The 27,233-nt window shown below is 38.1% G+C and overlaps 1 protein-coding gene and 1 pseudogene across 2 annotated transcripts in view; one reads left to right on the top strand and one right to left on the bottom strand.

The window, feature by feature from the left end:
• The window catches only part of LOC132476335 (ubiquinol-cytochrome-c reductase complex assembly factor 1), a 94,614-nt gene that overhangs the window by 65,926 nt on the left and 1,455 nt on the right, over positions 1 to 27,233 (bottom strand). The window contains exons 2-4 of one of the 2 annotated variants that reach the window (XM_060078223.1): positions 17,261 to 17,365; positions 5,671 to 5,754; positions 4,644 to 4,751 (exon numbers count right to left, since the gene is read on the bottom strand). In XM_060078223.1, coding sequence (XP_059934206.1) covers positions 4,644 to 4,751; positions 5,671 to 5,754; positions 17,261 to 17,365 — 297 coding nt within the window. The remainder of the gene's footprint in view (positions 1 to 4,643; positions 4,752 to 5,670; positions 5,755 to 17,260; positions 17,366 to 27,233) is intronic. The other variant, XM_060078224.1, reaches the window with a different exon arrangement.
• Positions 9,157 to 9,755, top strand: LOC132476379 (large ribosomal subunit protein uL5-like; annotated as a pseudogene).

Genomic DNA, 27,233 nt, shown 5'->3' with positions numbered 1-27,233 from the left:
CTCTGAAAATATCAATAAAATTGACAAAAATTTAGTAGAACTGATCTGGGGGGGAAAGAAGGAAAAACAGAGAAGATACAAATTACCAACATCAGGAATCAGAGAGGAGAGGAACATCACTACATATCCTAAAGATATTAATAGGATAATAAGGGAATATTTTGAACAACTTTAGGCCAATAAATGTGATTACTCAGATGAAATGGACAAATTCATTGCAAGATACAAACTACCAAAGCTCACTAGAATAAATAAATAACATGAATAGTCTTATCTCTATTTTAAAAATTGGATTGTGGGGCCTCCCTGGTGGCGCAAGTGGTTGAGAGTCCGCCTGCCGATGCAGGGGATACGGGTTCGTGCCCCGGTCTGGGAGGATCCCATATGCCGCGGAGCGGCTGGGCCCGTGAGCCGTGGCCGCTGAGCCTGCGCGTCCGGAGCCTGTGCTCCGCAACGGGGGAGGCCACAACAGTGAGAGGCCCGCATACCGCAAAAAAAAAAAAAAAAAAATTGGATTGTGGCTAAAAACCTTTCCCCAAAGAAAACTCCAGGCTTGATGGCATCACTAGAGAAATCTATTGAATATCTAAAGAAATGATACCAAATCCACACAAACTCTTCCAGAAAAAAAGAGGAAAGAACACTTCCCAGCTCATTCTATGAGCCAACATTACCCTGGTGTCAAAACCAGTCATCAGAAGAAAACAAAACTACAAAACCATAGCCTTCATAAGCATAGATCCAAAACTCCTTAACAAAATACTAACATCAATATTTTAAAAGGAGATCATATCATGATCAACTGGGATTTATCCCAGAAATGCCAAGTTGATTCAACATTCACAAATCAATAAGTGCAATTCACCATATCAGCAATCTAAAAAAGAAGCATGTTTAACTTTTTAACACCTGAGGTTCTGGGAAGTATTTGACATAGAACACATTTTGGGAAGCACTGGTTTGTACCATTACCAAACTAATGATATCCTAATGATATCGTTATCCTAATGCTTTGGCCTTGACAGGCCTATTCCTATCCCTGAAACAGAGAGTTTAGGACATCTATAAACTTTTGTTTCAGTCAACAAATAAGTTATTGAGCACCGAACTCAGTGCCTAAAACTGATTTGGACACTAGGAATACAGCAGTAAACAAAGCAGTTAAAAACTCTTTTCATGGAACTTAAGGCTTAGTTCAACTATCAATACATTTATAATTTTAAGTAAAATTCCTAATGGCCTATGTCTTGATTTTTTTTTTTAACTCGGCAGTTTCCTTCTGATTCTCATATATAGTCTTCTGGTTCATAATTAATCACTCTGCCTAAGGAAAGGCACACTTGCCTCCAAGGCCCAAATCGTTCCATGAGAAAGAGGTTTTTCCCCACAACATGTTCATGAAGCAAGTATTCATTACAAATAATGAAGACCTCACCAGATTGGCCAGTGTATTTATACAGTGCTCATATTGCAGCAATCAGGAGCATTTTATAGTTCCTCACTTTTCCTGCAGCGAGGCCAAACCTTTATACTTGGGTGAGCCATTTTCCTGGACAAATCTCTAAAGCAAGTCCCTTAAGACCATCACACAGGGACTGGAAATAACAACTCGGGGAAAGAGCCTCTTCAAGATTCATGCACTAATATAAGTTAAAGAAGTAGGTGGACTAAATTTCCATCCAGTCAATACAAATTGTTCTGGTCCTCAGATGACTTCATTCTAACTTTGGAAGACTTCATCAGTCTACTTGACTAAAACACAAGCACCTAAGACAGGTTTAGGAAATGAGAATCAGCTCTCCCACTAACTGATGCATTTTGTACCAACCTACAAGATAAAAAACGAATCTAGTAAAAGGCCTACACTGAAACAACTGTGTGAGAGTTGGAAGGGGCTTTGAAGTCATTTGAACTTTCTATTCTGTACTGGAATTCCTTCTACAGCATTCTTGATTCACGGTCAACTATCCGGGCCCCTGTTCAAACAAGTCCAATGACCTTGTGAGGCTACCTATCCCACTGGAGGACAATTCTTGCTAAAGTTTTGTTATACTGAACATAAATCTGCTTCATGTAACATTCAGTAAACATTATCTGCACACTGGAATACCTCAGATTAAGTCTCCATTTTTTTTTTAACATTTGCCCCTCAAACACCTGAGAAGAACCATTATGTCTTCTCTTTTCCAGGCAAAGTATCCCTATTTCCTTCAACCACTCTGCATTCAACAGTTTCTGAAGCCTTCACAAGGCTCACTGCCCACTTCTGAATGCATTCCAGTTTGTCAGTGTCCTTCAGAACAGGAATAACTTTTTGGCTTAATGCTAATCTGAAAACTGCCTATTCAATGACATGTGGCTCAATCTGTTAAATGTTATCCTTATCTTATCTGATATTGCTCCATAAAGATAATGAAAAAGAATGGTTATTTCAGGATAATCAAAGAGGTAAGGGAAAGCCACATTTAAATTCCTAAATATGGATCTAGAAGAAAAATGGAACTATGCATGAAAACATTACATAAAAAGATGGAGGAAAGCTGGCTGATACTGCTGATGCAGAGACAAGCAGACATTTTACTCCCTGATGAAAGACATGAGAAAACACAAAATTCAAAGATTCTTGCCAGTGCAACCCAATACACGTGTCTGCCATAGATTTCTGAGTCAACATTTGCTGAAAAGGGCTCTCAATCTTTCAATACGGAAAATTATACCTACATCTTCCCACCCAAAATATACTAGAATGTCATACTTTGATGTTTTGATGTTACAAATTTAAAAAATGAAGGTTACAGGAAGTAGACACTGCCACATCACAAAAGAGTTTTTAAATGCAAATATTAGGGACTTAGTTGAGGTCACAAGGGAACCAAGAAAAATCAGAGACTAACTTAAACAGTGAAGAAATTTTCCTAATGATTTAGTAATCCTCCAAATGGTAGCCAACTTTCCCCCTGGAATCATAAAAATACGGACGAGACAAAGCATATGGAAGCAACCGAGTGGAACTCAACCATCAAGAAATGAATAAAACAGTAAATTTTTTCTCTTTCCTTTCTTTCTTTCTGTTCTCATTTCCCTTTTAATTTCTTACTTTCAAACAAAACACATATTTTAAGTTTTTCAATCCAAATATATTATCGCAAATATTTTTTTCATACAGGAAAAGATCCTGGTTAATAATATTACCAAATATACCAGTGATTATCATTTGTCAAAGAATTATGATGTAAAAAAAGATAACTTTAATGAGCATAACTAATATTTCATTAATGATTAAGAAGACACTTCATAACCTTGGGGTCTCAAGGACATCATTATAACCTAGTTATGTGTGTATTATCTTCTATACTTTTCAAAGCCCCTTACAAACAAAATGCTGTGGAATCACCGTTCAATTTATGTAAAACGGAGATTATAGAGAGAAGCCTATATTTGCTACAGTGAGAAATGTTAGGAAGAGAGTCAGATATCATAAGAAGAAACTAAAAGTAAAGTCCACAATAAAACTGAAATTCTAATTTTACTCCAACTTGTTAAAATGGTGTACCTGGAATAATTTAGTCATTTTGGGCAAAGTTATGATGTTTTCTAGAAAAGTCTTCCCTACTGCTTTGTGTTGGTTTGCTTTAATATATAACTTATGGCTGATTAGGCTTATCCAACATTCTAGCAACCTTGAAAAGTATTAAAATGTACTTTTGCCATAACTGTAGAGAGAAACTGTAGTACTAAGAGATAACTGGGCTGAGAAAAACCCAATGACTTGTGTTTTATTATTTTAATTGGTTAGAGGCATTGCTATAAAAGTCCAGGGGCAGTAGCACCTCATGTAGAGAGGACATTCATTCATTTATAGCAAGTACCATAAAACAGATAACATGGGCTTCCCTGGTGGCGCAGTGGTTGAGAGTCCACCTGCTGATGCAGGGGACACGGGTTCGTGCCCCGGTCTGGGAGGATCCCACATGCCGCGGAGCGGCTGGGCCCGTGAGCCATGGCCGCTGAGCCTCGCGTCCGGAGCCTGTGCTCCACAACGGGAGAGGCCACAACAGTGAGAGGCCCGCGTACCACAACAACAACAACAACAACAACAACAACAAAAAAAAAACCCAGATAACATGCTAGGCTAAGTCGTGATTAGGAATGACACAGTTAGCAAACAGCCCTCATAATATGAATTACAATAAATCATAGAATTGATTAATTTAAAAAATGCTTATTAGTAAAATTTTAAAGGAAGTCACTACAATGACCTAGGGGAAATCACTTATGAATCACAGAGAGTGTTTCCTTAACAGCAGTGCCCATCAGAACATTTGGCCCATCTAACTTCTTAGAACTCATCTATATGGCATAACATGTAGCAAAGACCTGGAAAGACCAGTGTTATTGGATTGCCTGCTACTGAGATACTTCTAAGCAATCAGGTTAAGGGAGTAGAGGGACTATTTCAGCCCCACATGCTGTATAGACCTGACGTGGAATGGGGGGCAAGGGGACAACAACATATTTTGAAGCTCTCAAAATAATATAAGCATTTCACAAAAAGCAAAGCAGAAGCTTTAAAAAATTCTTCTGTGAAGAGCAGAAAGCACAAAGCTCAAGAAGAAAAATGAAAAAAACTTAAAAAACTTTACCCATTTACTGTATTTCAAAGGTCCTGTGAATCCCATGGCTTCTATTATCTTTGTGAAGGCACCAACCTTCTCCTCAACAGGCTGTGGGGAATCCTTGGTAGAAGAAAGCTATTTATTCAAAAAGAAGGAAACCAAAATTAGTTGCAAAGAAGTTTTTTGAAAAGAATGCTTTTATTTCTCACTAGGCTCCAAGGGCATTTTTTATTGCTTAGATTTTTTTTTTTTACCTAGAATTTTTAATTCTCATTTTTCTGGGTACCTTATCACTCAGTACAAACACATCTGGAACCCTAATAGGTGCCCTCTAAATTCCAGAGCAGACATACCCACCTCACTGACCATATGTCTAAGAACCCATGTCTAGGAAATGATAGATCTGGGGCATCAGAATAAAAGTTCTACGGAAAAGAGTACTTTAAAAAAGAAATCTTGACCCCCCACCTCCCAAAGAACAATTCTGAGAAACATGTTCTATGTTTATTGACATTATGGGAAAAGGAAAGAAAAATACTGTCTGACAGCAGTCAAAAGTCATTCAAAGTCATAATCAATCAAAGCATGCACTGAATAAATGTTTTTAAACTCTTGTATTTTTTATTAATGACTATAGGAGATATAAGTTTTGTAATCTGCAAATAAATTCAAAGGAAAACCTATTCTAATGCTAAGCCTCTCTAAATGAAGGCAGGCTATACATCCAATAAGAAATTCTCCGTAAGTTAAATATTACTTTATTTTTAACATATAAAAAAATCTACGACACTTTTTCTCTAAAGTGTTTTCCAAGCAAGAGAGTACAATGGAAGAAATATAGGACATGGGATCAGACACCTTAGGTTCCAATATTCAGTTGGTCTGTCTCTTCCCATCCTTGTGACCTTGGGCAAGTCACTTTACTTCCCTGAGCCTCACCTTCTGCATTTGATAAAATTTCTTGCCTCATCCAGCTAACAATTTTGCTGAACTTCAAGTAAGAACACTTGTGTGAAAGCATGCTATAGACATAGAAAGAACTTGTAAGTCTCACCTTATTTGTGGTATGATACTTCCTACTTAGCTGAATGTCTACTACTGATCCACCACATGCTAGGGCCTGGCTCATCTGGGGCCACTGGGGGATTTAAAAAAAAAAAAAAAAAACAGAGGTAAGCAACACTGAGCATTCACTTAGAGGGTTAATGTGATCAGAGATGCTTCAAAGTAAAAAATACAAAATCTTTCTAGCCTTGCTTAACTCAGTTCCTAATGTTGCCTACTACATGCTCAATAAACATCTGCTGAATATCTGAATAAGTAAAAGAACATAAAGTACCTTTCACAAAATAGGTACTCAATAAACAGTAAAAGTTTTCATCATCACCATCGTTATCAACATCATTGTTGTTCAGATCAGAACTGTCTTCCTCCAATGTTCACACTGCATTTGAAAGCACTTTGGCAATATAACAGCCATTAGTTAAAATTATATGCCAGGCACTATGTATTTGCCTTACATATATTACCTTATGTAATCCTCACCACAATCCTACCAGGTTGGTATTATTATAATCAAGACGAGTAAACATAGTTTTGAAAATAAATTCCTAAGGAAAAAAACAATATGCAAGAGATCCTCATTGTAGCATTGTTCACAAGAGTGAAAACTGGGGAATAACGCCAATAAGAAAGGAGGTGGTTAATTAAATTAAGGTACAGTCACTCAATGGGAAATCAGATAATCAGATTTTTAATAGGCTTTATTTTTAAAAGCAGTTTTAGGTTCACACCAAAAATGAGCAGAAAGTACAGACTGCTCCCACATACCCCCTCCCACACATCCACAACATCCTCCACTATCAACATCCCCCAAGAGAGTGGTACATTTGTTACAATGGATGAACCTACACTGACACATTATCACCTAAAGTCCACAGTTTACATTAGAGATTATTATTTTTAGCAACATGAAAACACACTTGTAATATGTATAAAATTATAGGTAAACACATGAATGCACAGGGGCAAGTCTAAAAAGGAACACACAGAAATGAAAGAGTTATTTTGCTATGCTGGTAGAATTATGGAAGAGTTTAAGAATCTAGTTTCCAAACTCTCAGTAATGTTATATTTCCTTTACAATATAAAGGGGTGGGGAAGGAGCAGCAGGAGAGTTCAATTCTGGCTTATTCCAAGAGATAGGACACATGAAATGAAAATGATTTTTTCTTTAATCCTAATGAAGGAAAAAAATAGAATTTCTAAATGTGCAGAGTTACTATTTACTTTTCTTTCCAAACAAGGATATTAAAAGATTAGTCAGGATTCTTCTGGTCAGTCCCAAGAACACTTACGCTTTAATTCACAGGTATCAAGCAGGCTCTGTAACACAGAGACTAAACACAGAACACCTCCCATTACATCACATATATCAGTGTAATGGTCCACTAGAAAATGAAGCACTTAAACAGGCTCAAAGAACACAACTAACAGCAGTTTCAACAAGCTGTGCTTTGGGGCAAGGTGTATGTCATGATCTTTTTCTTCCCCTATAGCTCCAGGAGTAACCAATGGATTCCTTCTGTGACTGTCTCACCAACTGCTGTCCTATCACTATTTATGGGTAACACTGAACACAATATTGAACTACCAAAGTACCTAGGTATCCAGCACCAAGGACAACATCTAGGTACCCCATACCTAAACATATCTATAAATACACACATTTACTTTTTTGTATTACCCATTCTTGTCCTTGCCCCCCCAAAAGATTCCCTTGACCTTTAAAAACATTAATTTTTCCTCTGTTTAAACCAAAAAGATATCAAGTAACTTTCTGTGAAAGAGAAAAAATACCCCAAAATACTCAAATGTCACGTTTTCAAAGAGGCCTTTTCTGACCACTTTATCTAAAATAGTTTCTTATCATCCCATTATTCTCTATCATAGCAGTACCCTGTTCACTTTACTCATAGTACTCATTACAATGTACAATTATATATTTACTACACACACTTATTTTCTATCACCAACACCAAAAATATCCATGAGGGTAGGAACTAGGTGTAGTACCAGAATCAAGTACAGTGTATTATATACAGGAAACCCTCAAACATTTGTTGAATGAACAAACCCAACCACCTGTATGGCTATTTCTTATTATATCCTTCTAGTTCTTATCCATACACATGCCATGCATACATGTTTCATTTATCGAACCTTTATTAAATACCCACAATATGCCAGCCCTTGTGCCAGTTTTTAAGATAAAACAATTACTATCCTATGGAGCTCATAATGTTGTGGAGAAGAGAAAGAAAACTCACTACACAAGAAAGAGAACCAAATATCACATTTAAAAATGTTTAAAGACCACCCACCAAACACACACACACATATACAAAGCACTAGAAAGGATACAGAGCAACTAGAACTCTCATACTCTGCTGATGGGAGTGTAAAATGGTACAATCACTTTGGAAAATTATTTGGCAGTATCTATGAAGCTGAATGTATACACATTCTGTAAGATTCAACAATTTCATTCCTAAGTATACATCCCAAAAGAAATGTGTACATATATCCACAAAAAAACATGTACAAGAATGTTCATAAAAGCACTATCAATAAAAGCCCAACTGGAAGCAATCTAAATATCCATCAATAAATAAATGTCATATAGAGTGAAGTAGGTCATAAAGAGAAAAAGAAATATCATATATTAATGCATATATGTGGAATCTAGAAAAATGGTATACAGATGATCTTATACGCAAAACAGAAATAAGAGACAGACGTAGAGAACAAACGTAGGGACACCAAGGGGGGGGGGATGAATTGGGAGATTGAGATTGACACATATACACTACTGATACTGTGCATACAATAGATAACTAATGAGAACCTACTGTATAGCCAGGGAACTCTACTCAGTGCTCTGTGGTGACCTAAATAGGAAGGAAATCCAAAAAAGAGGGTATATATGTATACGTATAGCTGATTCACTTTGCTGTACAGTAGAAACTAACACAACACTGTAAAGCAACTATACTCCAATAAAAGTTAAATAAATAACTTTTATTAAAATAAATTTAAATAAATAAATGGATGCATGAATTGTGGTACAGTCATAAAATAAAATACTATACAACAATGAGAATGAGTAAACTATTACTTCAAAGAGTAACAAAGGTGAATTTCTGAAACAAAGTTGAATGAAAGCAGACAAACACAAGAGAATACATGCCGTATGTTTAAAAGGCAAAACTACTCTCTGATGTTCGAAGTGAAGACTGTGGTTTTAACCTTGGCTAGGGATAGTGACTAAAAGGGGATCAAGGAGCTTCTGGGGTTCTATTTCTTGCTCTGGGTGCTGGTTATGTTCACTTTGGGATAATTCATTGAGCCGTACACTTAACGACATATCTTTTTTATATTTTTATTATACTTCAATAAACAACAGAAATTTAGTGAGAAAAGATCTGGAGTCATCAGAAAAAAGATCACGGATAAGTCTTAAGAAGTGGGCAGGCTCTTCCTGTTTCCCGTCATGGCGCAGGACCAAGGGGAGAAGGAGAACCCCATGCGGGAACTTCGCATCCGCAAGCTCCGCCTCAACATCTGCGTGGGGGAGAGTGGAGACAGGCTGACCTGGGCAGCCAACGTGCTGGAGCAGCTTACAGGCCAGACCCCTGTGTTCTCCAAAGCTCAATACACCGTCAGATCCTTTGGCAGCAGAACAAATGAAAAAATTGCTGTCCATTGCACAGTCCGTGGGGCCAAGGCAGAAGAAATCCTGGAGAAAGGTCTGAAGGTGCAAGAGTATGAGTTAAGAAAAAATAACTTCTCAGACACTGGAAACTTTGGCTTTGGGATCCAAGAACACATTGATCTGGGGGTCAAATATGACCCAAGCATTGGTATCTACGGCCTGGACTTCTATGTGGTGCTGGGTAGGCCAGGTTTCAGCAGACAAGAAGCGCAGGACAGGCTGCACTGGGGCCAAACACAGAATCAGCAAAAGGAGGCCATGCACTGGTTCCAGCAGAAGTATGATGGGATCATCCTTCCTGGCAAATAAATTCCCGTTTCTATCCAAAAGGCTAATAAAAAGTTTTCAGTGAAATGTAAAAAAAAAAAAAAAAAAAAAAAAGTGGGCAGGAGGGGGGAGGAATAGATTGAGAGGTTGGGATTGACATATACACACTGCTGTATTTAAAACAGATAACCAACAAGGACCTACTGTATAGCACAGGGTACTCTGCTTAATATTCTGTAATAACCTGAATGGGAAAAGAACTTGAAAAAGAACAGATACATGTATATGTATAACTGAATCACTTTTGCTATATACCTGAAACTAACATAACATTGTTAACCAGCTATACTCCAATATAAAATAAAATTTTTTAAAATTTTAAATTCATGTATCCATTAACCCAGCAACCGTACTCACTCCTAGATACTCAGTCTTACACGTATAATCATACATATGTGAAAAGTGCATTGTTTATAACAGCAAATCATTGGAAACCACTTAAATGTTCATTTATTGAGATCTGTTTCAATATGTATGATGTGTCCATGCAATGGAATATGATGTAGCATTTCTTAAATGAGTTTTAGATGTACAGATATGAAACTACCTCCAAGTTACATTTGTTAAGTGAATAAATGATGTATAGTATGCAATCTGCATTTATGTATGAAATTATAAATTTATCTTTGTTGTTTAAAAAAAAGAATGGAGGGGGCTTCCCTGGTGGCGCAGTGGTTGAGAGTCCGCCTGCCGATGCAGGGGACACGGGTTCGTGCCCCGGTCCAGGAAGATCCCACGTGCCGCGGAGCGGCTGGGCCCGTGAGCCATGGCCGCTGAGCCTGTGCATCCGGAGCCTGTGCTCCGCAATGGGAGAGGCCACAACAGTGAGAGGCCCGCATACCGCAAAAAAAAAAAAAAAAAAAAGAATGGAAACAAAAAAAACAACAAAAAATCAAAAATAAAAGCAAAATTTATTTAATTATGTTCTAACTAATACATAGCACTATAAAATTGCACATAGTTGATTGACTGGTTTATTCATTCTATCAAGCCACAGATATTTATTAAGTGCCTACTGTATGTCAAAGCCCTGTTCTAACAGCTTGGAACACTAGAGTGAATGTCTTACAGAAAGTCTTTTAGAAAGTTGTCTTTCAACTTGTATAGTTTCATAAATACTATACAATGATGATAATGAAGATGAGTACTGACCATTTAAATACTGTGTACTTCTTTCTTTTTTTTTAATTAATTTTTATTGGCATATAGTTGCTTTACAATGTCGTGTTAGTTTCTACTCTATGGCAAAGTGAATCAGCTATACATGTACATATATCCCCTCATTTTGGGATTTCCTTCCCATTTAGGTCACCACAGAGCACTGAGTAGAGTTCCCTGAGATACACAGTAGGTTCTCATTAGTTATCTATTTTATATATAGTATCAATAGTGTATGTATGTCAGTCCCAATCTCCCAATTCACCCCACCCCCCTTCCCCCTTGGTGTCCATACGTTTGTTCTCTACGTCTGTGTCTCTATTTGTTTTGCAAATAAGATCATCTACATCATTTTTCTAGATTCCACATACATGCGTTAATATATGATATTTGCTTTTCTCTTTCTTACTTCACTCTGTATGACAGTCTCTAGGTTCACCCACGTCTCTACAAATGACCCAAATTCGTTCCTTTTTATGGCTAATATGCCGTTGTATATATATACCACATCTTCTTTATCCATTCCTCTGTTGATGGACATTTAGGTTGCTTCCATATCCTGGCTATGGTAAATAGTGCTGCAATGAACATTGGGGTACATGTGTCTTTTGGAATTATGGTTTTCTCTGGGTATATGCCCAGTAGTAGGATTGCTGGGTTGTACAGTAGCTCTATTTTTAGTTTTTTAAGGAACCTCCATACTGTTCTCCATAGTGGCTGTTATCAATTTACATTCCCACCAACAGTACAAGAAGGTTCCCTTGGGCTTCCCTGGTGGCGCAGTGGTTAAGAATCTGCCTGCTAATGCAGGTGACATGGGTTCAAGCCCTGGTCCGGGAAGATCCCGAATGCCACAGAGCAACTAAGCCCACGTGCCACAACTAGTGAGCCTGCACTCTAGAGTCTACAAGCCACAGCCACTGAGCCCACATGCCACAACTACTGAAGCCTGTGCTCCTAGAGCCCATGCTCCACAACAAGAGAAGCCACTGCAATGAGAAGCCCGCGTGCCGCAACAAAGAGCAGCAGCCCCCGCTCGTCACAACTAGAGAAAAGCCCGTGCGCAGCAATGAAGACCCAACACAGCCGAAAATAAATAAATAAATTTATTATTTTTTTAAAAAGACATATTAAGATTTTGCTTTTATTTTTTGCTTCCTAAAAGGTTCTAAAAATGAAAAGACCTCCCTGATAGAGAGAGGGAGAGAGGGGGAGAGAGAGAGAGACAGAAAGAGAGAGAGAGAGAGAAACAGAGAGAGAGAGAGAAGGAAGGAAGGAAGGAAGGAAAAGAAAAGGAAGGAAAGAAAGAAAGAAAAGAAAAGAAAGAAAGAAAGAAAAAGGGAAAGGAAAGGAAAGGAAAAAGGAGGGCAGGACTCAAGCAATTCTTCAACACTATATGTATCTGGTCCTTTTAACAAAGCTGTAAGCTCCACCAGGAGACAGTCTATCTTATACTTCTTTTATTTTCTGTCCCATTGCTCAACACCATTCTGGGCATGGAGTAGGCACTCAATAAAAACTAGGTGGGTTTTTTTTTTTTTCCAAATAGAAGGACAATCTGGAGAAGGTCCAGAAAAGAACCACAGGAATGATCAAAGAGATGAATAAAAGGTCCTAGTGGAAAGGTTAAAATAAATTGAAGCTGTTTAGCTTGGAGAAAAAGCAACTGAAGAACTAAGGAGTAACTTAGAATAACAACACTTGAGCTGGAAGGAATCTCAGAGATCTTCTAAGTCCAACCTTTTCCTTTCACAGATGAGGAAACTAAGACACAGGGAGAGGGTGCAACTTGCTTAAGGTAGTTTCAGGATTAAAAAAAAAAATTTTTTTAAGTTTCAATTTACAAGGTGAGGAGAAAATTTACCCAAGTAGCATGAATATAAATAGCAACAAAAATAGCAGTTACAATTTACTGAAGATCTCCCATATGCCCAGCGCCTGTACGCTTGCTGTTTTACTTATGTTATCTCATAACAACCTTGAAAAGTTGATACTATTTTTTCCCATTTTAGAAATAAGAACACTAAGGCTCAAAGAAGTAAAGTTCATTAAGGGGTAAAACATGTATTCAGAGCTATCTTCTTTCCCCTATATCTAACTGATTCCAAAAACCTGTGTAGAGTTCAACAACACTGGCTCATGTACACTTAGCACCCAGATCTTAATTTCTAAATATTCCAAATATCATTCTCCAATAAAAGGAACCAGGGCTCCCAGGGGGAAACTGTTAACTCTAGGGCTAGAGCAAAGAAAATACAACATGAACCTGAAACATCTTGTGGTGCCAAGAAACAAGGAAGTGTTCAAAAAATGAAGGCACGTAGAAAGGAACTTGAAGGAGCTCTCAACAGCCAAACATGGAACAATTTGATCAACAAAATAATGAGAATAATGCATTGTAACTCACAGAATAAATATCCATTAGTTCATACTGATACAAACAAAATAATTGAATAAATAAATAAATGGAGAGGAAGTGACAGCTCTTCCTTACAGTAGAATTCCAATCAAGAAATGTAGTAGGCAATGATGGAATTAGAAAATGACCATCAAGCAAACACCATAGTAATGACTGTTGCAGTCAAGAACCATAAACAGAATTGCCATATGATACCACAATCTCACTTCTGGGTATATATCCAAAAAAATTCAAAGCAGGATCTTGGAGAGATGCTTGCACACTTATGTTCACTGCAGCATTATTCGCAATAGCCAAGATATGGCAGTAACCCAAATGCCCACTGACAGAAGAATGGATAAAGAAAATGTGGCACAGATATAGATATAGATATATAGATATAGATAGATATAGATAGATAGATAGATAAAATGGAATATTATACAGCCTTAAAAAAGAAAGAAATCCTGCTCCCACCCCTCACCCCTGGGTGCCCACGGACCCAACAATAAACCCTTATAAGACATTCTACACAAACATTTACAAGTTGTTGTAATAAATTATTCAGCTTAGGCTGCTTCATCTTTTGTAGTTCTTGGACCTTTTATTAATCCTTTAAAATGAACATCACTGATTGATCCTTTCAGTCACTATCTTATAAGATCTTGGAAGTTTTGGAACATTTTTATATTTATGCAAAAAAGGGAAAAAAATAGTTGAAATAAAAGTTTTTATCAAAACTCTACCTCCTGGGGCTTCCCTAGTGGCACAGTGGTTAAGAATCCGCCTGCCAATGCAGGGGACATGGGTTCGATCCCTGGTCTGGGAAGATCCCACATGCTGCGGAGCAACTAAGCCTGTGAGCCACAACTACTGAGCCTGGGCTCTAGAGCCTGTGAGCCACAACAAGAGAAGCCACCAAAATGAGAAGCCCATGCACCACAAAGACCCAGTGCAGCCAAAAAAACCAAAAAAAAAAAAAACACCCACAACATTGTAAATCAACTATATTTCAATAAAAATTATTTTTAAAACTTCAAAAAAAGAAAGTATGATGAGAAACAGGATATTTGCATAATCTCAAAGTATCTTCTCACAAGACACCTACTAATTACAAAGGGGAAAATAGTACTTTATAGTAGAGGAAGCTGACAGACACCAATTTAATAACCAAGTCATCAAAGTTAACATCACCAGTAATAACTGGCATCATGTATCCCCTGATATGACCCACTGAGAAGGAAACAATATCACTTTTGCCAAAAATGCATAGCCTCAATCTAATTTTAAGAAAATATTAGACGAACCCCAATTGAGAGACCAAAAAAAGGACATTAATGGGGAAAAAAAGTAAAATTGGAATAAGGTGTATAGATTAGTTAATAGTATCACATCAATGTTCACTTCCTGGTTTCAATAACTGCACTATGGTCATATAAGACGCTAACATCAGAGGAAGTTAGATGAAGGGTATAAGGGAACACTACCATTTTTATAACTTTTTTGTAAGTTTAAATTATTTCAAAAGTTAAAAAAAACTTTTTAAGTAGACTCATCAAAGTATGACAGAACTTCAAGAGGTTACTTAGAAAAGACAGATTAGAGTCCAATGTCCCTAACCTTTTGAAAATGATAATAGGATTACAGCATTGGACATTACTTTAGAGATCATCTGATACTACCACTCATCCAATGGAGGATACTTTTACGTCAAGCCCCTAACATAGCCTTCCAATCATTGCTTGAATACTTCCAGTAAAAGTAAATTTACTTTGTCAAAATACAGCCAACACATCCCATTACACCACAATTCTAGTTAACACAAAGTTCTTCCTCATTCTAAGCCAAATCTGCCTCCCTGTCGGATATGTACCTAAGGATGTCATTCTGAGGCAGGGTTTTCCAACCAGGAGAACTCAAAGATGGGAGCATGTACCTGTGAGGTAACGTCAATATGACAAAATGTCCAGTTTATTTACCATGGCTAAAATTACATCCTGTCAGCATGAGATAAACAATTTTAAGTTATTTACATGGATGCTTCACTATAATGCCATCCCAGAGCCTAATATAGTAGCTGGTATATATTAGGTACCCAATAAATTTTATTGGGTTTATTGATTCAAAGAATGAGGCACAAGTCAGAGACCGATATAATGAGTTCCTCCTTCCACCATCTCTGCACACATTATTTACAAATGATTTAGAACTATAGGATAAATTCTACTAAAGTTTTCCAGTACACAAAAATAAAAATAAAAATAGAACCTAGCCCAACTCTGAAAAGAAACAGCTACATGACTACCCAAAGTAGATGCCTCTTCTGCACAAGCATATTCTTCATTCATTCAACATACATTTAGTGCCTTCTCTGTGCCAGACTTAGCGAGAAGCCCAGGAAATACAGGTAAAAATAAGACATGTCCTCAGAAGGGCAAGGCTTATACGCTAGCTGGAGGGAATTACTCTATATTTGAAGTATTTTAATATATTTTATTTATTTATTTAAATTATATAATATATAATTATATACATCAAAAATAATTTTTCATTGCATTAAATATGAAAAAGAAAGTGAATGGCTACAAAAGGAATTTATATAAATTGGTAATGAAAATAAATTCCTAGTAGATAAACAGAGAAATGATATAAGTATGTAATTTTTACAAACCAGAATATAACTGATAAACAGAAAAATGTTTAACCCTGATAAAGAAATGTAAAGCAAGGGCTTCCCTGGTGGCGCAGTGGTTGAGAGTCCGCCTGCCGATACAGGGGACACGGGTTCGTGCCCAGATCCGGGAAAATCCCACATGCCGCGGAGCGGCTAGACCCGTGAGCCACGGCCGCTGAGCCTGCGCGTCCGGAGCCTGTGCTCCGCAGCAGAAGAGGCCACAACAGTGAGAGGCCCGTGCACCGCGCAAAAAAAAAAAAAAAAAGAAATGCAAGACAAGGTAACATTTTCTACCCAATTAGTTTAAATTTTTTTAAAACACCCAATTTAGGGGAAGTAATGATGAAAAACTAGTTACATAAACTTGCTGGTGGCAGTAAAAATTAAAACAACTTTTTGGAGAGGAAAACTGCTTATACCCTTTGACCTAGGGTTACACCCTCCTAAAAGTTTATTTTTAATAAATAATTAAAAATAAGAAATACTATATAACAATAAAATGGTAACCACATTAAAGTCTACAAAAAATCTATAAATAATTATAAATCTATAAATCTATAAATCTATAAATAATATAAATAAAGGTTAAATAAATAACATGTAGCCATTTAAAAAATGAATTATGAAATCTATCTAACAACGTGAATAATGTCTGCTCTAATAAGTGAAAAAGCACCAGAACATAAAATTCTGTGGATATTTGTTAAGGTACCTAGGGAAAAAATTAGTACACACATACATACTTAAGGGCTGGAAAAGAACCAGCAGATGTTTTCAGGTTTGAAGTCATGGGTGATTTTTATTTCCTTTATTACTAAATTATTTGTATAATTAACAAAAATCAGGAGAAAAAACTCTAAAGGAGGGTCCAAAGTAAACTACATTATAAAGAATCATGTGATCTGTGGTAAACTAAGGCCTGAAATAATTGTTCCTTGGATTTTTATGTTCATAAAAAGGAAAAAAATAAAGAAACATTTCTTACCCCAAATATAAGCGGCACAAAGTGGCTACAAAAAGAAAACTGAAGAAAAGTTAACTCAGAGATGAATATCTGGAAACACTCCCAACAGTAAAAATCATCAGACTGTAGCATGGTATCCTAGGCTAAGTTCCACTGCTGGGGTATTTGGAAGCAACGCCCTAGACACCATACAGTAGGAATCAGTCCTGAGCTGGCACCACAGAGACCCAGAAGTGGTCTCATGAGGTTTTTCCATCACACAATTTGGTTGGCTAATCTATAAATACATGACATTTGCACATAAACACTAAGGTTTTGTCATACCAAGCAAAGGAATAACAAATCTTACCTGGGAAGTACCAGACAGAGCCCTGCCCCACTGTCCCTGTGTATGAGACACAAGAAGCAATCGGCTGCATACCGGAACCCACTGGGAGATGCTAATCCTGTTCCTCTAGAGAAAGAAAAAAATAGTCTGTCAGGAATCTGTATCAGACTCCATGTGTAGAAGGCAAAGAGTGTACCTAAGTCTAGAAATCCTGCCAGAACAAGGCACATGAAAGGAGAATTTCCAAAACTGGACTAGGACCAAGCCTCCCCATGCTCATCTCTCCAAGGATAAAATGTACCCCTGCCTACCACGGACTAGATGAATTCTGGTAATAGCTGACCCAAACTGGAGGACATGAGCTCCCTCTCAGGAAAGTAACAAAATAAACCTACTTCAGGCGTTTTACAGTTAGCTTATCATTTAAATCAGAGTTTGCAATTCCTTTTCATAAACACTAATTTATAAGCTCTTCATAAAATCCCTTTACAGTGAACAGTGCCAGGATTACCATTAACCCCAAAAGGATGAAGAAACTAGGGCTGAAATTTTTAGGGTGGGAAAACACACTTGGGCAATTTGATTTCCAAGACAAAGGGAGATTAAGTGGCTGTTAGAGCTATGACTGAGGTCCAATTTTTCCCTCTGGCATTAACTGACCTCAAAAAGTTCTCTGGACTAAAGTGAAAGGTTAGGCTGGAGAAAGGAAGAGCTCTACCTTGCTAAATGAGAAGCCTGCTTTACTTTATGAACCTGAAATACAACCCACTGTATAAATGGCATTCATGTACACAGCACTGGAAATCTCTATTCTAGAAACCAACTCTGGGAGACCGAAGGGTTCCTTTCACTTGGCCTGTAGACCTTATAGGGCCATAAGGAGGACTGGATATACCAAACTGTCTGAAAACACTTTGCCAAGCATCAACTACAATAGTAGGAGTCAAAGATCCGGATCCTAGTTTAAACTCAGCTACTTTAATATAATCTTTAGAAGTAATTACACCTTTATGATACTCAGTTTTCTCTTAACAAATATTAGTAATACTTATAAGCACTTACTAGGTGCCAGGTATTTTTCAGGTACTTTACATATATGAACTCATTTAAACCTCATAATCGCCACCCAATGACTTAGGTATATTGTCATTATCCCACGTATATGGATAAAGAAATGGAAGTATGGATAAGTAACTTTCCAAGGTCACATGGTTAATAAATAGCGGGGTTAAGATTTGAATCCAGAATCCATGGATCCATGGATCCATGCTCATTAATGGGATGAAAGGGTAGAGGAAATATCCCCCAAAGTCCCTTCTAGCTCTACCACTCTATGACCTGGTCTTGAACCAATTAAAATACAGCATAATACTATGGGAAGAGTCCTGTACTTGGAATCAGAAAGCACTGATTTGACTCTTGGCTCCCTTGTCAGTGAGCTATGAGCCTTTGTTGCCTCTTCCATAAAATAAATAAAAATCCCTACCTCTCAGGATTTTAAGGAAAAAAAAAATGTCCTTTGCAGTGTGTCCAACTCAATAAATATTAAGTTGAATCTGAATCTCCATTTCCTCATGACTAGGCAGGAAGGGCCAGGGGTAAGGGGGAGAAAGGTATTAGAATTTTAAACCTAGAGATGCTTTCTAAAATTGTGTAACTGTTTCTAATAGGCTACTCACAGCAACTTATGTTTCAAATTAAAAGTAAAGCTTAAAAATAGGATTTTATTTCAGCTGAGGTTTGACCTGTTGGGATTGTTTTCAAATGAGATACAATTACTGGCTTCTTGTTTACTAACAGCTGACACATTTACCAGAATCATTCCATGTCAGATGTTCCTTTCCTAAAAATGTAAATACGTGCTAAGATGAAACTTCATCAGATTCAGGCCCAAAGCAGGAGGTGGCGGGGTGGGGGGGTAAGGTAGGAGGAAATTACAAGTAGGAACAATGCAAACTTTTGGAAGATTTTCTGAAGAATTTCATCATATTTTTTCCAATGTCAATAAAAATTTTCTCTGTAACATCTGACTCTACTTGGTCTCATGCCAATACTTTAAATCACTTCTTATTAGAAGAAAGTAGTAATCAGCTGCTGTTTTCTTTCCTTCTCCAATCCTACAACAATTCTTTGTCGAAATCCTTAATTGAAACTGAGGTGTAGCAGAAAGGGTATCTGAATCGCAAGCCTATCATTAAATAGCTGTGTGACCCTGAACTAGTTACTCAAAACTCTGGACCTCCATTTTCCCTTACCTAAAAGTGGGAATAATAAAAGCTACCTCACAGGAGCGTCCCAAGGACCACCTGTAAAAGCACTTCAATAACAGTAAAACACACACACAAAGGCTTCACTATTGCTATTAACAACTGTTACTGAATTATGTAAGTAAACTCCTCTTTCCCCAGCAAACTGTCACAGCAGCAAGAACCATTTTCTTAAAATATTGCTTTGAACCCGGAATTCCCTTTCTCAAAAGCTTGCAGTGCCTCCAAGTGTCTCTGTAGTCAAACTTAAACACCTGATCTTTACCAACTGGACTCCGACCCATCAATATACTTACATACTCTGCCTTGCATTCTCCACTCAGCAGTTCCAAAACCTGACTCATACTCTCTGGTTTGAGAATTACTGCTCATCTCCACACAAGCTAATCCCCTTGGAGTTCCGCTGGGACTCTCTTCTTCTCTCCTACCCAAAGCATGAGCTCATTTGCTGCAACCTAGACTCCAGGTTCTGGTTCTACTGATTCTACTAAGTCCTTTTTCCTTTCCACCTCTCCCAATACTTCATTTATAAATATATATCAATAAATCTGTGGAAGTACTTACCATCCTCTTACAGGTACTAATACATTAGGTCTATAACAATTAGCAAACCTCAGTTCTCCCAAGTTCAGAAAAAAATTCCAGTGGTTAAAATTATTGCTTTAGGGCTTCCCTGGTGGCACAGTGCTTGAGAATCTGCCTGCCGATGCAGGGGAAACGGGTTCGTGCCCCGGTCCGGGAGGATCCCACATGCTGCGGAGTGGCTGGGCCCGTGAGCCATGGCCGCTGAGCCTGCGCATCCGGAGTCTGTGCTCCGCAATGAGAGAGGCCAGTGAGAGGCCTGCGTACCGCAAAAAAAAAAACCAACCAACCAACCAAACAAACAAAAAAAACCACATTGCTTTAACTTAGGATAGTATAAACACCATTACTCAGTGGGAACTGGTTTTATCGTCCTTTTGCCTCATCAACACTTCAACCAAAACTTTAAAGATAAGTTTTATGTTTGTATTTCCTGTGCTTATTGTGATTTGCAGGTGATTTTACATCGTATTTCAAAATATTCTCACAGATCAGCTCTTTTTGTGACTACACTTTAATCAGTCCACTGACCAGACTCTTTCTTCATGTGGTTTTTAAGATACATAGTATTTTCCTTTGCTCACCCATGAGCTGGAAAAGGCTTTACAGGTAGTCAATTCTCCTATTCCCCATAGTTATGTTTTACAAAGTGACCACAAACACTAAGTTAGCAAACACTGAACCATTGCTCCTAGGGGAAAAATACAGGGTTAGGTTCCTGCAAGCCTCTGGTCACAACATTTTCATCAACCAGACAATACATGACCTTGTTTTGTGTGTTTCTGTTTAAAGACACCGTATTTAATATGTTGTTGATTCATTAACACTGAACTCACAGCCAATAGCACTAACTCGCTCCTGAACAAAACTTATCTAACACACAAATTTTCTCCACAAGAAACATCACAGCCTTTTTGCACTTAGCAGCACTAGACAGCACTTCAGCACTACACCTGGGGGCCATTTTAAACAGGGAAATTACCAACAAAAGCACAAAAATGCAAAAACCATGACACTAAATAGACCATGAGAAGGATACTTGTTTACAGCAATAACAGCTGAAACAAGAAGTCAGAATATCACCTCATCCAGGAATATGCATGTTGCAGTTCAAATTTTTCACCCCTCTGCACATGTCCACAAATGACTGCAAAAGCACCACGAGTATTGATTCAGGTTACAAATAAATTTTAGCAAGTATGTAAATTCACAAATACAGGAAGGATTTGAGCAAATCAGTAAATATATTAAGGATGAGGGATCAGGTTTCTATCAGAGAAAGGAGTTAACAAATATGAAAAGGCAAAAGGATAGAATAAACCCTGTACTATTGGGATGGATTTAGAGTAACTGGTGTAAGTTTTTAATATACAGAGATAAATAAAGAAATCAACATATGTGTGTTTATGTATATGTATACACATACATATACTTCCTACTCCTGTACTGATAGGGCCTGGAAGCAATGACACCCCAGTTGCAATGACAACATGTAGCACCCAAACTTGGTTTCTAAATAGTAGTATTCACTGAAAGGAACTAGTCTTCTCTGGAGAAAAGTTGACTCCTGAATGGGGTTGAAGCTCCTCAAACCTTATTCACAAAGGTCTGGAATTATTTGATCTGTCTAGCAGTTCCTTGGAAGACTCCATCCTTCTTGGAACTCCTCCAGTATGAAAACCATTTGCCCCAGGAGCTCCCCAGGAGCCTTAGGGGAAAACAAATAGAGGCAATTGTTTAACTTTGTGGCTGCCTGAGGCAGTGGATAATACTTGGGGAAAACAATAGGCTAACCAAAAAGTTTAAAAGGAAAATCAGAGGAATGAGATATGCATAGGAACCTTGAAAAGCTCTGACATACTCCTGGGAATTTGAAGGCCATGCAGATGCACAGGTTTGTGCACATGCCCAGAACAGGAAAGACCTGAGACTGCTCTAAGCTCTCATCTCTGGTTGACCTTGAGGTGCTTCGCAAGCAGGAAGTGAAGGTTAAGGCAGAACTGTCAAAAGACTGGCAGAAGGATGAAGGCATGTTCCAAAATGCACACAGAGCCCCTCAACAAATACTGAGAGACTCACTGGTTCCAGGCATTTAAGGAAATCTCCATCCAATCATTACTTGACCACTAAGCTAACTGGGCAGAGACCACAGGACAAAGAATACAGACTTTACAGAATTAATTCAGAAAAGTCACTAAACAGAAAAATAACAATAAACTCTGGGAAAAGAAAGTCCTGATTTCCAGAGGTGCCACATTATATTATTTAAAATGTTTAGTTTTCAACAAAAACTTATGAAACATGTAAAAAAACAAAAAAAGCATGGTCAATACACGGGAAAATTTAAAAATCAATAGAAACTGTCCCTGAGGAAGCCCAGACATTAGACAAACCAGACAAAGACTTTGAACCAGCTATTTAAAAATTTTAAGATCTAAAGGAAACCATGACTAAAGAACTAAAGCAAAGTATGAGAATGGTATCTCACCAAATAAACAATATCAATAAAGAAAGAAATTTACAAAAAGCCAAACAAAAATTCTGGAGTTGAAAAGAAAATAAGGGACTTCCCTGGTGGTGCAGTGGATAGGACTCTGTACTCCCAATGCAGGGGGCCTGGGTTTGATCCTTGGTCAGAGAACGAGATCCCACATGCATGCTGCAAGAGTACACATGCCACAACTGAGGAGCCCCCAGGCCGCAACTAAGGAGCCAGTAAGCCACAACTAAGGAGCCTGCGAGCTGCAACTAAGGAGCCCATCTGCCACAACTAAGACCCAGTGCAAGCAAATAAATAAATATTTTTTAAAAAATGTTTTTTAAAAGAAAAGAACAATAAATAAAATTAACATTTCACTAGAGAACTTTAACAGCAGATTTGAGCAAAAGAAAGAATCAGTGACCTTGAAGATAGATCAACTGAGATTATCCAGCCCAATGAACAGAAAGAAAAAAAAAAAATGAAGAAAATTTAATGGAGTCTCAGAGGCCTACCAGCAAACGTATCTACACCATCAAACATACCAACATATGTATAATGGGAGTCTCAGACAGAGAGGAGAGAAATAAGGAACAGAAAAAATATGTGAAAAAATACTTGCAGATGGGACTTCCCTGGGGGCACAGTGGTTGAGAATCCGTCTGCCAAGGCAGGGGACACGGGTTCGATCCCTGGTCTGGGAAGATCCCACATCCCACATGCCACAGAGCAACTAAGCCCATGCGCCACAACTACCGAGCCCACATGCCACAACTACTGAAGCCCACATGCCTAGAGCCCATGCTCTGCAACAAGAGAAGCCACCAAAATGAGAAGCCCACACACCGCAACAAAGAGTAGCCCCTGCTCACCGCAACTAGAGAAAAGCCTGTGCACAGCAATGTAGACCCAATGCAGCCAAAAATAAATAAATTAATTAATCTTTAAAAAAGACTTTAAAAATGGTCCACATCAAAAAAATCTTAAAAAAAAAACTACAATGAGATTATCCTCTCACACCCATTAGGATGGCCACTATAAAAAAAAAAGAAAGAAAATAAGTGTTGGAGAAGATGTGGAGAAATTGAAACCCTTGTGCTTTGCTGGTAGAAATGTAAAATGGTGCACCTGCTATGGAAAACAGAATGGTGATTGCTCAAAAAATTAAACATAGAATTACAATATGATCCAACAATTCTACTTCTGAGCACATACCCAAAAGAAGTAACAATAGGGACTAGAACAAATATTTGTACACCCATGTTCATGGCAGCACTATTTGGCAATAGCCAAAAGGTGGAAGCAACCAAAGTGCCCATCAACAGATGAATGGATAAATGAAATGTAGTATATGCATACAACAGAATATTATTCAGCCTTAAAAAAAGGAAATTCTGTCATACTACAACATGGATGAACTTTGAGGACATTATGTTAAGTGAAATAAGCCAGACACAAAAGAACAAACACTGTATGATTCCACTTATATGAGGTACCTAGAGTAGTCAAAATCATAAAGACAGAAAGAATGGTGGTTGCCCAGGGCTGGGTAGAGTGGGGCATAGGGATTCATCTTTTAATAGGTACAGAGTTTCAATTTTTGAAGATGAAAAGAGTTCTTTGGATGATGGTGGTGATGGCAGCACAGCAATGTGAATGTACTTAATACCACTGAACTGTACACTTAAAATTGGTTGAAATGGTAAATTATGTTACGCGTATTCTACTACAATTTTTTTTTAAATCCAGTGTGGCTTTCTGCAATTTATACTACTATCAAAGAAAAGTAAAAATTATTACCAATGTCAAAACAGCTCATAAAACCATAAAAAAGTCCCAGCGCACTGCTCAAATGTCCAGTTCCTCTGCTAGATCTACTCAGCAATAGCAGTGTTTCAGTTTACTCCTCCTTCCCAAACCCATCCTTGGAGAAGGGTAAAAACTGGTCAAAAAGACAGAAAGAGGAAAAAGTAAGGGGAGACTAATGAGAATGTTTCAGGAATACTACTTCTCGGTGGTTCAATTTTCTTGTCTGCAAAATGGGGGAATAATAGCGCCTACCTCTTCAAAGGGCTGTCGTAAGGATTTAGCAAGTTCACACATATAAAGTATTTAAGAGTGCTTACCACAAGGTAAGTGCCCTATAAATGTTACCTATCAATGTTATTCCTCGAGAAATCTCAACATTTTTGTTTCAACTACAACTTATATTTCAGCTCTCTCTCCTGAACACCAAATATCCAGCTGCAAAAACAAAAACCACCACCAACAACAACAACAAAACACCAAACAAACAAAAAAACCCCAAAAACTCCAGCTAGATTTTCTCAGTGAAGAACACTATTAACTCAGTCATCCTAGGCTGACCTGGGACAAGCTGTTAGACTCTTCCTTCTTCCTCATTCTTAACATCTAATCTCTCATCAAGCTCTGTAGACTATTTCCTCAATACCTCTTGCAACCATCCCTTCTTTAACCATGCTGTCCATCTCCCACTTAGTACACGCCTTCTTCACTTCTTCCAGGATTACTTTAGTTTCTGACTGGCCTTGGGGACTCTAATCTCAGCCCTCTCTGACTGATCCATCTGTTACATCCACTCCTGTTACAGGGATCTATTAAAACAAAAATCTGTTTTTTGTTCACTATGTTGACTTTTTTTTAACTTTTTTATACTTTCAAATTAAAAATTTTTAATTTCAATTTAAAAATGAGAGAAGGAACAAAGTGTTCCCCTGATCAATGGTGGCTGGAAGCAGGGAGAGCAATACAAGGATTGCAAAAGGGCCCAAAGAAATTTTGGGGAGTGACGGATATGTTCCTTATTTTTATTATGATTATGACTTTTCGGGTGTATACTTGTGTCAAAACTTATCAAATTATACAATTAAATAAGTGTGATTTACTGTACATCAATTATTCCTCAATTTAAAAAATTTAAATAAGAAAAAAAACAAGAGTAAATGCATCAAAAAAACCTTTAAAAATAAATCTTCCCTTCGTTTAAAATACTTCAATGGCTGCCCTCTGCCTCAAGATAAATCTCCAACCCCTAACTATGACATGCAAGGCACTGTCTCCTCTACTGCCATTTCCCCACAAGTGCCCCTGAGTCCAGCCAGAGAGATTTACTTAGAGCGCCTTTGTCGTCTAGCATAGTGGCATAAGCTAATGCTTCTCCTCTATTTCCTTTCCCCTATTCCCCATCTAATGCTCCCTCATTTAGTTTAAGTATCTAAATGCTTGTCCTCAGGCTGGGTTAGGTGCCTTTCTACTCTGCTACCATAGCACCTAGGTAAGACTTCTATCACAGCATTTCAAGAATTGTTATCAGTAGTTTTCTTTTCTGTCTCTGCTATTAGATTATAAGCATGAGAATAAGTTCTATGTTTTTCATCCTCAGTCCCTTGGAGAGTTCCTAGAATGCAGTAAACACTCAAAATAGTCGCTGAATTAAAAGGAAGGGAAAAAAAGCATTTAAAATGTCAATTGTATCAACTGATTCTCTGATCAACCCTATCAAACTTACCCTTAAGAAAATCTGAGGCTCAGAGAAGTTAGGTGATTTGCTCAAGGCTATACCCATAGTAAGTAATGGGGCCAAGCTTTCAAACAAGGCTCTTACGACACCTAGACAGGTGCATTTTCCTGTATTTGTGAATGCCTCACAGTGCCTAACCCTAATGCCTCTTCAGCATAGGTGATCAATAAATATCTGCTACTTTCATGTTTACTGTAACTCTCTAGTCCTAAGGGAGTTTCTGTTGCTTTGTCACACATTACAACATATGATAAGAAGACTTCAAAGAATTACAGTATACAGTATTAAGTGAAAGTGACTTTCCTCAACTAATCTTGCTTTTTACCTAAAAAGATGAATAGAAAGGGATAAATGGGGGGTAGAAAAAGATTCAACTAATAGAAGGCAGTTAGAAAGGTGGTTTCACTGGATGCTACCAACTAAGAAGAAATGATCCTGTAACCATCCACATGCTCAGCGGCATGCTCAGCTGGGGCAGCCATTAACTTCCAAGACAAGTCAAGGTATTCATTTCAGATCTACAGCCCAATAAAATTCTCATCTTTCCCCCCGCAAATATCTATCATAAAAACACCTAGGATGGGACTTCCCTGGTAGCACAGTGGTTAAGAATCTGCCTGCCAATGCAGGGGACATGGGTCCGACCCCTGGTCTGGGAAGATCCCACATGCCGCAGAGCAACTAAGCCTGTGCACCACAACTACAGAGCCTGTGCTCTAGAGCCCATGAGCCACAACTACTGAGCCCATGTGCCACAACTACTGAAGCGCGAGCGCCTAGAGCCTGTGCTCAGCAACAAGAGAAGCCACTGTAGTAACAAGCCTGTGCATCACAACGAAGAGTAGCCCCCGCTCACAACTAGAGAAAGCCCACACGCAGCAACAAAGACCCAACGCAGCCAAAAATAAATACATAAATTAAAAAAAAAAAAACATCTAGGAGGGGGACTTCCCTGGTGGTCCAGTGGTTAAGAATCTACCTTCCAATGCAGGGGACACAGGTTCAATTCCTGGTCGAGGAACTAAGTTCCCACACGCAGCAGGGCAACTAAGCCCATGCGCCGCAGCTACTGAGTATGCGAGCCACAACTAGAGAGAAGCCTGCGCACCGCAACTAAGACCCAAC

Source organism: Mesoplodon densirostris, chromosome 16 (assembly GCF_025265405.1).
Source record: "Mesoplodon densirostris isolate mMesDen1 chromosome 16, mMesDen1 primary haplotype, whole genome shotgun sequence".
Lineage (NCBI taxonomy): Eukaryota > Metazoa > Chordata > Mammalia > Artiodactyla > Ziphiidae > Mesoplodon > Mesoplodon densirostris.
This window is presented reverse-complemented; position numbering and strand designations above follow the sequence as displayed.